Genomic DNA, 13,105 nt, shown 5'->3' on the forward strand with positions numbered 1-13,105 from the left:
AGAGAGTCAACAGATAAGTACGAAGTTTGTATTATGTGCAAGACATAGTTCCCTGTGTTGAAGAAAATGGACATTTCACAAGTGCACAGGACCTTGTTTACTTGTTCTGTGCTGTAAGCCCATCTTGAGACACTGTACATAGTAGATGCTCAATATGCACAAGTCCTGAAATCCAGCCCACACACTCCTGCCCACAGGGCTGCTCTAGTTTCTGTTCCCACTAGCAGCGACCCTGATGGTGTGCTCCACAAGACAGCAACAGACCAGGTGCTATGGGGCCTGAAGGAAGATGAAGTCCCATTCATTCAGGGATCAGGAAGGTGCTTCTGTGGAGCTCATGGGGATTGACATTAAGGTGCCTGAGGCAAAGAACACCCATCACATCCAAGACAATATTTTTAAGCAAAGTGAAATGGCCCCTTCAATTTAACAGGAAGTATTTCTTTTAGGAGCCTGTTAGGGAGTTGATAATGGTAATCAGGAGTCACGAAACCTTACAACATAACCAGTCCTCATCTGCTCTCTCTGGGCCTGTTTTGTTTACAGTCCAGCATAATATGAAGCCCAGAAATGTGCTGCTTAGTGAATGCTGTCTCATGAAGAAGAAGAGTAGATGGTGTCTCATAAGAAAGAAGAGAATCAGAATTAGGAAATTATCTAAGGAAATATCAGGAATGCAGGGTGATATATTGGTCCTGTGGGTATGTCTGAGTGATCACTTAGCTCAGAGGCTGAGGAAATCATGGTTTTAATGTTTGCATGCAGGTGTTGGTATAGTTGCCTCAGAATGAGAAGAAAAAAAGAATTTTTAAAAAGCTAGTTACATCTTGACTAGAAGAAGGCTCTTTTGAGAAAGCATCAATGTCACATTACAAACGCCATTCAAATCTACCAAATGGGCCAGATGGTTGCCCCAATACTGCGTGCTGCCAGCTGCCCATTGCTACAGATGAAGTCTTTTCTGCTGACGTTTGTGCAACCCACAAGCACACCATGGAGTGTTGATTCTTTTGATGCTATTTAACATGTATGTGTCATCGTAATTATAAACCATAAATATACATGACACCATGCAATAAATAAAATTGCCCAGCTTCCATTCTGAAAGGGGAGGAGATTGTATTTATGACCTGAGAAGAGAGGGTGGCTAATATTCATTTTCCATTCTTTATAAATGTCACTCCTCTCTAGTTGGATGCTCTAGATGGCTTTATTCTCACCAAGCCTTATCCCTCCTAAACAGCACAGACTCCTGGGGCTAATACCTTATGCTAAGTGCCAGGTTTTAGAGCAAGCTTGGACCAAAAGTCAGGCAGATAAATTCAGGGGAATCCAAATAGTTCTAAATTAAGCTAAACTATTTTATTTGACACATAGCAAAAGTTCTTTGGAGGTCACATAAACAGGCAGGTGTACGATGTAAAAGGAAGTAGGTAAATGGAAGCGAATCAGCTTCTTTCAAAAAAGACATTTTTCTCAAGATGCGTTTCTTTTTGCTTTGAAAGAAGCTGATTCAGTGCCATTCACCTATTAAGTAGGCAGCACATTTATTTGTATCTGCATCTATAAAGCTCGAGTGCCTTTTCCCTCTACAAAAAGCTGAGCTTGTGTTTGTGGGGTTGGGGAGGGGTGCAGGGGGTGCTAAATATCCCACACAATTCAGGCAGCCACAAATATATAAATGAACTGGCGGAGATAGAACCCCTGCCCCCGGGCACATTCAGTCTTATTCAGGAAGACCTGTTTAGAACACAACATCTTTATTTCAGACCAGAGACCCCGGAGAACACGTTTCATGGCTCTATAAATACAAGGCTCAGATGCTTCCTGACACCCAGCATTTCTGCTTTTTAACATGTAAATAAATGAATGCTCAAAGCAAGTAAATATCTGTGTGTTGAGTTTACAATCTTGTCTTTCAGAAATATCGACAGTATATGGCAGGACTTCTGGCTCCTCCTTATGGTGTTATGGAAACGGGCTCTAACAATGACAGTAAGTGGAAAATGTGAACATTTTGTATCTAAAAATTTGTCGTGTGGTATGTGTTTTCATGTGACAAAAAATATGTCCTACACCAGCTTGTCAGAGTAAGTCTCCAGACTCTTTTGTGGATAAACAAACCTGCCAGCTCACACTGGAGATATTTTTAAAGAAATGGTTAATATAGTATTAGTCTGTGGTCTTAGCTGATAGAGAGAGGTATGCTCTGGTGCCAGCTGGAACTTTGGCATGCATAGAATACTTTCCCAAAATATCTTCATCTTATAGTGAAATCCAGTGTTCTTTCTGTGCCCTTTTAAAGAAGGGATGCACGAACTGTATTTGTTTCAGTCCCAGCTGGATACCTGAGAGCCCCACCTCTTGCTTTTTTTTTTTTTTTTTTTTTTTTTTACTCTATTGATGAAGAGGAGAAGTGGGGTGAGTCATTTATTTAATCTTCTAAATCATGGCCTCTTCCAATTCCAGGCCTTTGTGAACTTTAGATGCTCTTACCACACACACACACACACACACACACACACAAAGTGACTATGGAAGGTGACAGGTTAATTTGCTTAACTGGAGTAGTCATTTCACTAGGTATATGTATATCAAAACAGTGTGTTGTACATATTAAATATTTTTAATTTAAAACATCCAGGCCTTTTATGAGAGACCAGTCTCTGGCTGGTCAGCAAAGAAACGAAGTTTTTCTCTGTGGTATTCTTCTCTAGTGGGGACCCACTAGACTCAAAGAAACCCGTATGTCCCCTGAGTCTTTTGATCTGTTCATGCATGTCGGAAACACGGTTAGCGTTCGTTACCATTGCATCTGTGAGTCTCCTTAGGAAGCTCTTGTGTGTACACATATAACAAGATTCCAGGTCCTGGAGTCTTTGGAGCTATAGTGCTTCAGCCAGCAGACCCAGTGGTGCAGCAGGTAGTCCCTGCATCTTCAGAGCCACAGCCAGCCACCCTTCAGATCCTCTTCCTGGATCCTAGAATTCCCACCCTCCCTCGCTGACCAGTCACTCACTGCAAGAGATCTCTCTCCCTGCTTGACCGCAATCCTGAGTGAACATCCTCATTTTCCTCCCCTCATTTCACTATTTCTATGCAGCCTCTGCCCTGTCTCCCCATTTGCCTTCTGCTTTCCTGCAGAGGAGGAGGGTGGGAGGGACAGGTTCATCCTTCCTTTCCTCTCTTGTTCTTGCTTTCTTTCTCTCCTGGCTGAGCCAGGGATGGCTGGCTAATTAAAGCACCTGAGTTGCAATCCCAGCAATGCTGTCTCCTAGCTGACATCTGGCAAGGCACGTAGTCTCTCTGTGCCTCGGTTTCCTCAGAGGGTTGTTGTGAAGATCAAGTGAATCAAAGTATGTTAAGTGTTTCAAAGGGTGCCAGGCATGTAAAAAGCTCCCAAATGGCATTGGCTATTTCCTCACCTCCAGTCACTCTTCGACCCCTCAAAGTCTGGATTTTGCCCCATACTTCTTGAATAAACCACTCTAAAGTTACCAGTGACCAACCAATAACCAGACCTGATCATTCCCGTTGCCCACGTCCAGACTCCATTCCGCCTTGGCTCCCGGGGCGCCACTGTGTTATCCTGGCTTCCTCCTCTCTCTCTGGCCACTCACATTTTGGTCTCTTCCATAGGTACTTCTTCCCCCCCTTACGGAAGAGTTTAGCCATGGCTTCTTTTCTCTTTCCTTCTCCATACTCACTCTCCCCTCTTCCATGGCATCCTTTCCTGCAACTGATACAAACGCTTCCCAAACCAACACCTCTGTTTGATCCTTCCAGGGGCAGCCTAAGTTTCCAGGTGACCTCAGGTTCTTTTTCTACCTGGTTGTCCTGCTGGCCTCTCAAACTCAAAATGTTGATAAGGGAACACATTCTGATTCCCGCAAAACCAGCCCCTCCTCTGGAGAGGCCGGTTTCTGACAATTCCGTTGTTCTCCTCTTGTGCTGGGCTCCAAAACTCAGCCATTTTGGACTCCTCCTTTCTCTCGCCATCACCCCTGCTTGCCCGGGCCCAGCACCCTTCCTTTGCATGTTCACAGTCTTCCTTTCAGTTCCCTCTGCAGCCACCTGGCCTTGGGCCTCATCTCTTTGGATTTTAGGGCAGAGATGAGTCAACTGGCTGTGAACCTTCACTATCTCACCCTTGGTCTAGTCTAGGCCTGATTTCCCCAAGACATTTTTTACTTTTTATTATGAAAATTTTCAAACATACAGAAAGTGGAGAGAATGATACAGTTAACACCCTTATTTTCATCACTTTCATTTAACTGATGTCAATATTTTAATACTTCAATATATTTCTTAGTAGTAAATTAATATGCATTTTAATATTATTTTTGCCATTTTTTTTCTTCTAATCACAATCACATATACACGTCATTCCAAATATGTCACCAGGCATTTTTGAAAATAAGGACTTTTTCATGTGTAACCAGAGCACCACAATTACACCTAATAGCTGGCATGATTTTCTTTAATAACATCCACCACCCAATCCATATTCAAATGTTCCCAACCGAATGTCTTTATTGCTGATTGCTCAAACTGGACTTCAGTCAAGGGCCATGCTATGGTCATCTGGTGTTATGTCTTAAACGTCTTTTAATGTTAGACAGTCTCCTTCCCTCCTTTCTCCTGATCATATCACTCTGCTGCTTGAAACCTTTCAATGATCATCCATTGCCTGCCATGGAAGGTGAAATTCCAAGACTATTAATGTCTTAGCCCAACTGTCAAGTTCCTGTGTGGCCTCAAATCACCTTTTCAGTGTCATTTCTCTACAGATACCCTAATTTCCAGCTACTCATATATGGTGATTTGTGCAACTGTGTATTTATCTTATTGAACCTGCTAGAAAGTAAGCTTCTGTTATATCCCATAACCTCATACAATCAACCCTAGTTCTTTCAGATGGATGATGGATAGGCGGATGGATGAATGGATGATTTGGGATGAGCTTCAGAGTGCTGACCTGAGGCCATCCTTCCTCTTTCTGACAGACCTGGGAAGTGATAGCGAGCCTGTTAATACTCTCTTTCAGAGAATAGCTCTTCTCTGCCTCTTTTCTGACTGCGTTTTTATGTCTTGTGTGGTCCCAGGTGTGGATCAAAGCTTCAATTAGGGAATGTTTCCAAAGTCTCTTTCATCCTCACCCCTCCTGCATTCTGTACTACTGCCTACTAGGATGAGCACTCAGGTTTTTTGCTTTTTTGTTTTTGTCTTTGTTTTGTTTTTTTTTAGTCAGGGTCTCACTCTGTCACCCAGGCTGGAGTGCAGTGACATGATCATTGCTCACTATAGCCTTAACCAACCTGGTTCAGGCGGTCCTCCCAAGTAGCTACAGGCATGCACCACCATGCCCAGCTAGTTTTTTGTAGAGACAGGCTTCACCTTGTTGGCCAGGCTGCTCTCGAGCTCCTGGGCTCAAGAGATCCACCTGCTTCAGCCTCCCAAAGTTCTGGGACTACAGGTGTGAGCCACTGCATCCAGCCAGCACTCAGTTCTTTTAATGCTGATACTGTAAATCCTGTGTAGCTCCTTGTGTAAAAACAAAATGTCCTGTTTACTCAGAATTTGGATTATTGTATTTTTTTTGTTGCAAACCACCTCATACTGCTCCACTAGTTTGAAGATAGGTGCAAACCACATGTAAAAATGACCTATGCTTCTGTCTCCTCTGTATAAGGTCACTTGTGCCTGCTGTACTGGAGACATTAAGCTCTGCTGGGGCAGTGAACCTCCGAGTGTGGCCACCCTTACCAGGGGAGAAGCCTGAAGGAGGTAAAAAGGAATAGGACTGCCTGTAGTAGATACTCATGAAATGTTTGTAAATCAATGACAAATGAGCAAATGGATGAGTCATTAGCCTTCTAGCTCAGAACACTGAGATACCCCTGGAAACAGCCTCTGCTGTGCTCAGACTTGGCTTGGAGATAGCAGGAATTTGCTTTGCTCACAATGGAAGTTGTTTTCCAATGTCTTTCATGTGCTACTTGCCCCAGCTTCAAATCACTAGAGCCGAGTGGAGTGGTTTGCAAAGTAAAATCACAGCATGTGAAACTTAGGAGTTGATGTGCCTTTCCAAAATTCCGAGTGTTCTGGTGCCTAAATCAGTGGAATTAGTTGTTTTCATGGTGAGAATGAATCAGTGATGGGTATTTACCTCTGTGAAAGTAAACCATATGGTAGAAGCAAAATAAGCCTGGGTTTTGGTGTCTGGGCACATGGCCCTGCTCCTGATTCATTGATTTATTTAAGCAGCATTATATAAGTTTTTATATTTCTAAGCAGCATTATGTAAGTTTTCACGGAAATGCAAATTGAAAACACTGAAATTTTACTTGGTTTGGTTCAGCAAAATTTCAATTCCACTTTACCGGTTGATTATACAATTCATGGCCTCTCTCTGTCTCTTTTTCCTCCTTTAGGGATTCCTGACAAGGAGAACGTGAGTAGCTACTCTCTCTGCCTATCTTCTAAAAATTGTTATAAGGTAAAAAATAATCATGGTAACCCTACCAACAAAGAGAGCTCTTGACCCACATTCAACAGAGCAATAAATATTTTTCTAATCTCATTCTGGCATCTTTGGCAAGTCACTTTGAAATAGAAAGGGGAGAAGATTGATTGCTCTGACATGGTCGTCACATGTCCCTGATTTTAACCAGTCTGAAGAAAGGTTATTCTAGGGGCAAATGCTACAATTGCTAAGTGTTTTCTTTTTCTGATGATGCATACATGGCAGTCAAACAAATCATTAGCCTAATAGCATATAGAAAACTAGTTGTTTTTCCTTAGCAGGAATACAAACTATGAAATTCAGGGTCAGTTGATGAATTTGTCTAATTATATACAAGTGCACTAGTGTTAACATTTCTCTTTGGAAACTGAAAATGATTAATTGCTATAATTGTTTCTGTAAAACTGTATTCTTTCTGTAAAAGAGTAGAAGGTTTAGGACAAAGATTTCACCAAGAAATAGCAAGCATTCCAAGAGTGGTCATGGTTTAGTGGCATACCTTTGCATGCAAATAATAATAGTATTCATTCTATTAACTAACATCTAAATTTAGACAAAAACATGGAAGGGTTAACGATAGGAGTATGCAGTGATTGATTGGGAGCAGTGCTTGGTTGGCTTTCAGATGTGTCACCTTATAATTGTGTCCTTTGATTGCTATATCCAAGTGGCAATGTTACAGGATTGTCACCCTTGCCTTTCTCTGCTTTCGGTCCCATGTCTGTGGGAAGATATACTCTCTGAATTCAATTTAGATTATTTCCATATCCGTTCTCAGATATCAGTCTCTGGCTTGCTTTAGCTCTTCCTCTTTTCATAGTATTAGTTTTAAAAGGACTGGTTGGGAATTCTAGCCCACTGCTATAGGACTACAAACTTGGGAGGTGGGGGTTGATTTTGGTTTTTGTTTTTTTGTGATGGATTCTCACTCTGCCACCCAGGCTGGAGTGCAGTGGTGCAATCTCAGCTCACTGCAACCTCTGCCTCCCGGATTCAAGTGATTCTCCTGCCTCAGCCTGCCGAATAGCTGGGATTACAAGCATGCACCACCACACCCAGCCAATTTTTTATTTTTAGTAGAGATGGGGTTTTACCATGTTGGCCAGGCTGGTCTCGAACTCCTGACCTCAAGTGATCTGTCAGCCTGGGCCTCCCAAAGTGCTGGGATTACAGGCATGAGCCACCACACCTGGCCAGACTTGGGTTTAAGACCTAGCAGTGTCACTTCAAATGTTACACCAAAATTTACTTCGCTTGGTCTGGCAAAGGATTTCAGTTCCTAGCTGTGTGGTCTTGCCCAAGCTACTGGATTTGTCTAAACATCCTCATCTCTTCTTTAAAATGTGGATGTTACCTTAAAAGGAAATTATGAATATTGAATGAGATAATCTGTGGAGAAAGCACAGACAAGTAGAGTAGGTAGGCTCAGTAAACATTGGGACTATTAATGTGGTTAGTATTTTCTCAAGTCTTGTATCATTTTCTAGCTACTCTTCACCTCTGAAAAATGTCCTACCCTTTAATAAATTAACTGTCCTTTTGCCTTTTATGGCTGCCCCTTCTTCAGTGAACCTTGCTATTGATATTTTAAAAACTTTAAAAAAAATCTTTGTATGTTGAGTCAAGCTCTAGAAAATCAGGCTCATAACGATTCTAAAGGAACAAACTGATCTTGCCACCATTTTGGACATGGATGTCCCAAATTATCCATCCTACAACAAATAATACACAAATCATTTGCCAAATAAAGAAGACAGAAAGGCCTTGTCCTTCCTCATCAAGAGACTATCAGTGATGTGGGGAGCTCACACAGAATGTCCAAGCCCTGGGAGGGCTGAAATGTTCTAGGCTTCAAAAGGAAGTGGTCGCTCTTGGGCACCCAGTGACCTTTAGGCGGGATCCCCCTGCAGTGGAACAACAGGCACAGGGCTCTAAGCAGAGGGCTAACAGCTGTCATCATGTAGCTCACTTTGTGACAAAATAGGAATTTAAAGTTTGCAGAACAATGAGCTTGTCAGATACAATGAACTGTTAGCATGTTGTTCTGAAAGATCTGGGGAACTGGCCAGGCCATCTCCCTAATACTAGTAGTAGTATATGTTTATTTGTATTTGTCTAGGCTATTGTAGGTCAGATTCTATAGCAAACAGAGAACCACACTTTAATTCTCTATTAGCAAATAGAGTAGATGTATCATCACCATGTGTTATTAGGAAAGCTCTCCAATGCCATCAGTCAAAGTACAGCAAATGAAATGAAAGACATTCATGAGCAAAGTTGAAGCGCTAGAAAGATAAAAAGAAGCTTAAGAGCCTTAAAGTGGTGTTAATTGAAAATGTTTATTTCGTAGGAGACAAGTTGTATTATGATGATTTCTTTTATCCTTCAGCTTCTTTAACTACATGCTGGGCAATATTATATTCCCCTTATGTTTCAAAATAACAATAATATGCCTGTGGACTGAAATAAAAACATTTAGACTATTGTTTCAGTGTCCAAACAGATTATTTGTAGAAAAAAAAATTCTCCTTCCCAGCTTCTCATCATTTTGTTAATCACCATGTTTAACTGTTTTGTTTTTGTTTTTGTTTTTGAGACAGAGTCTCATTCTGTCACCCAGGCTGGAGTGCAGTGGCATGATCTTGGCTCACTGCAAGCTCCGCAGTGGCATGATCTCAGCTCACTGCAAGCTCCGCCTCCCGGCTCACGCCATTCTCCTGCCTCAGCCTCCTGAGTAGCTGGGACTACAGGCACCCACCACCATGCCTGGCTAATTTTTTCTATTTTTAGTAGAGACAGGGTTTCATGATGTTAGCCAGGATGGTCTTGATCTCCTGACCTCATGATCTGCCCACCTCGGCCTTCCAAAGTGATGAGATTACGGGTGTGAGCCACCACACCCAGCCACCATGTTTAACTTTTAATAAAATATGCACACATCAACAAGTGCTGTTTGTGGCTGCCTTGCCAGCTACATTTTATTCTCAGACTCAGGCTTACCTTGCACAAAAATAAATTCCTTTTCATATATTGCACCTTTGTAGGAATAAATGGATGGGCAGCTACTTGCTGGATTATTTTGTCTACTATTTATTATAATTGATGGAGACATCATTTAATGTGAGATAATACAGGATGCTGGAACCTACAAAATATCAAGAAAAATGTTAGAAAAACAACCACGCAGCCAGGACACATAGTGAGACTCTGTCTGTACACACACACACACACACACACACACACACATGCTGAATGTGGTGGTGCACACCTGTAGTCCCAGGAAGATCAGTTGAGCCTGGGAAGTTGAGGCTACAGTGAGCCATAATTGTATCACTAGACAATCCATCCTGGGCAACCGAGTGAGAAGAAAGAGAAAGAGAGAAAGAGGGAAACAGAGAAAGGAAGAAAGAAAGAAAGAGAGAGAGAGAAAGAAAGAAAGAAAGAAAGAAAGAAAGAAAGAAAGAAAGAAAGAAAGGAAGGAAAGGAAGGAAAGAAAGAGAGAAGGAGAAAGAAAAGAAAGGAAAGAAAGAAGAAAGAGAGAAAGAGAGTAAAAAAGAAAGAGGAGGGAGGGAAGGAAGGAGGGGGAGGGGGAGGGGGGACAGAGGGAGGGAAGGGAGGAAGGAAGGAAGGGAAAGAAAGGACGGAAGGAGGGAGGGAGGGAAGGAGGGAAGTCAGGCAGGCAGACAGGAAGGAAAGAAGGAAAGAAGGAAGGAAGCAAAACCATGGAGCCAATAAAGCAAGTTGATTATTTTGATAGGGTTGTGATTGTTAAAGGAATTCTCTTTGATCTATTAAAGTTGTATTTGTTTCTGTCTTTTATATGTGCTATACCTGACTGACCATGTTTAACACTGAAGTTAAAAATCACAATGATAAGAAAGCTTGAATGTTGAATGCTGAATGTTACAGTTGCCCTTTGGAATAATGACCCTGTCTTTAATTTTTGGCTACTTAGGCAGATTGTGTTGCTTATTGTGCTCCATACTTCTGAAAGGGCAACTGCTATGGGGTTTCCTAGTTTTAGAAGGTAATACTTTACTTTAGTGTGGAAGGAGCTGGAGAAGTAGACTCATGGAGATATTACAACATAATCTCATTTCCTAATTTATAAACATCTTGTTTCCCAGAGGATCATCTGGGGTCCTCATTTTTTGTGAGGTTTTTGTTTGTTTGTTTGTTTGTTTGTTTGTTTGTTTTTCAAGACGGAGTCTCGCTCTGTCGCCAGGCTGGAGTGCAGTGGTGCAATCTCAGCTCACTGCAACCTCTGCTTCCTGGGTTCAAGTGACTCTCCTGCCTTAGCCTCCTGAGTAGCTGGGACTACAGGCGCGTGCCACCATACCCAGCTAATTTTTGTATTTTTAGTAGAGACAAGGTTTCACCATGTTGGTCAGGATGGTCTCGATCTCTTGACCTTGTGATCTGCCCGACTCAGCCTCTCAAAGTGCTGGGATTACAAGTGTGAGCTACCGCGTCCAGCCCGAGGTCCTCATTTTTTAGGCAGTTATAGTATTGATAGTATGATTAATAAGCTTTTTGCTAAATACTGAAGAATGCTTTCTCGCTATAAATCACCATCAATGTGGAGCTCAAAGTTGTTTCCCAAGTGCTAGAAGGATTCGTGCTAGTAATTAGTAATGACCCAGCCTGGAGATCATCTCAAACCACTTGGCAAGTCTCATCTTAAGGAGATTACTTAAAGCAGGAGTTTCTCAAACTTTAAAAACTATGGGTCATTTATATGAAGAATAAGTTTTAGAAATTATTATAAAGATGTAAGGTTTCAAATGGCAACTAGTAAGGAAATAAGTTTCACAGTTTGTGGAAATTCTCCTTAAGGGAAGGGCAGTAGAATAATAAGAACCTTTTGACTGTGAGGGTCAAAAGGTTAGGAATTTGGGGAATTTTTAGGGAATACAATAACATTTATTTATCTTTATTGTTGCTCTTTTTTAAGGTTAGAGAGAACAAATTAGAATATTTTCCACCTATTATATGACAACATTTTATCACTACAGACTGGCTAAGACAATGAAATTCTGGGCCAGATAAAGAAATAAGAAATTATGTATCCTCATACAAACTTAAAACATTAAAAATTCAGATAATTGATGGCTCATGCCGGTAATCCTAACTACTTGAGAGGCTGAGGCAAAAGGATTGCTTAAGCCCAGGAGTTGAGGCTACAGTGAGCCAGGATCGTACCACTGCACTCCAGCCTGGGTGACAGAGTGAGACCTTGTCTCTAAAAAAAAAGAAAAAAACCAACAATCAGAGATAATTCCATAAGGCTGTATAAACCCTTTCAACTCCACCTTTCGAGGACCGACTGAATTCAAACTGTTTTCTGTGGAACACAGTTTTTAAAACCCTGCTTTACATGATTGATCCAGGCTGAACCTATGAAGACACCTTGGCCAGTGTCACCGGTGTTCCCCTAGCAGTTGTGTCCCTCTGCTCTAGGGTACCAGTGGCCTCACTAGTGCCATTACCATTCTGAAACTCACGTGTAACTGGCCAGGGTACAAAACTCTAATAGGAGAGTGAAACCACAAAATGCTGAAGCTTTGAAAATCTTGAGCCATCTTGTCCTGATTTTGAAGGACACATTGCTTATCACCCAAATGAAGATTAGATTAGCAGTGCTGCTGGCCCAATCCTGTGAGCTGTGTAGTGTGTAAATACTCCTTTCATTAGCTGGCCTATTAGAAAGCGTAACCCCCGAGCCAGGACTTATTTTGCCCCACCTTCTAGAAAACACCGTGACTTCATGTTGAAGGTGCCAAGAACAACTTCAGCTCTCCAGTCTCTGAGGAAATGTTTGTTTTTGTACTTGTGAGTTATGCATTTTATGGGGCAGACTGTCCTTGCTGAATTTCTTTCTGCTTTTTATTCCATCTGTTCCTCAACTCTTACAAAAGCTAGCCATACCATCTCTCTCTCTAGCTTCTGAAGTGGTAAGCTAATTGCATTTTTAGGATGACGTGTAGTTGTCATCCACCTAAATGGTAAATAGGAAATGTAGGTAATACTCTAGAACTCTGATCCTTCTGTTGTCAGTTATACCGTGTGTTGGTTGCTTTTGAATGTCCTGGACATTGTTCCTAGGACCTGCTTGCTGTGAGTTTGTTGGTGAAAGGAGATGTATTGGGGTGATGATTCATTGCTATATTTTAGAATTATTTTTGTAATACTGTGAATTACATTTGGTGATTGTTTTAATATTCTATGTTTGGTTTCTTTGCAATTTTTAAAATCTCTCTTATGAAATAGAACTTTTTAATGCTGCCGCCATGCTGACGATTTTCTAGGGTTGCAGCTGAGATATACTGCACGGCCCTGCTTTGAATATGCTCCCTCCATCTTCAGTCATCAGAATTTGATTTGGCAAGCTATCCCAGATAACCTGTGTAATGTTCGATAGTTTAATAATAATAATAAAAGAAATGAGTTTCTCTTTGGCCAACAGCTTCTTCTTGCTCTCACCTAAAACATTTCACAGCCTTGAGATGCAGCTCAGAATTGTTCCACTGTCAGCAGGGAGGGAGGAGTGTGATGTCATGTTATTAGTAATGTACACAG

General features: G+C 41.6%; 1 protein-coding gene across 6 annotated transcripts in view; it reads left to right on the forward strand.

Annotated features, from left to right (window-relative positions):
* RAPGEF4 (Rap guanine nucleotide exchange factor 4) overlaps nt 1-13,105 on the forward strand; it is a 317,379-nt gene that overhangs the window by 180,483 nt on the left and 123,791 nt on the right. For all 6 annotated transcript variants that reach the window (XM_034954511.3, XM_034954513.3, XM_034954512.3 and 3 more), the window contains 2 exons: nt 1,923-1,995; nt 6,435-6,454. In XM_034954511.3, the coding sequence (XP_034810402.1) occupies nt 1,923-1,995; nt 6,435-6,454 (93 nt within the window). The remainder of the gene's footprint in view (nt 1-1,922; nt 1,996-6,434; nt 6,455-13,105) is intronic.

This window comes from Pan paniscus, chromosome 13 (assembly GCF_029289425.2).
Source record: "Pan paniscus chromosome 13, NHGRI_mPanPan1-v2.0_pri, whole genome shotgun sequence".
Classification (NCBI taxonomy): domain Eukaryota; kingdom Metazoa; phylum Chordata; class Mammalia; order Primates; family Hominidae; genus Pan; species Pan paniscus.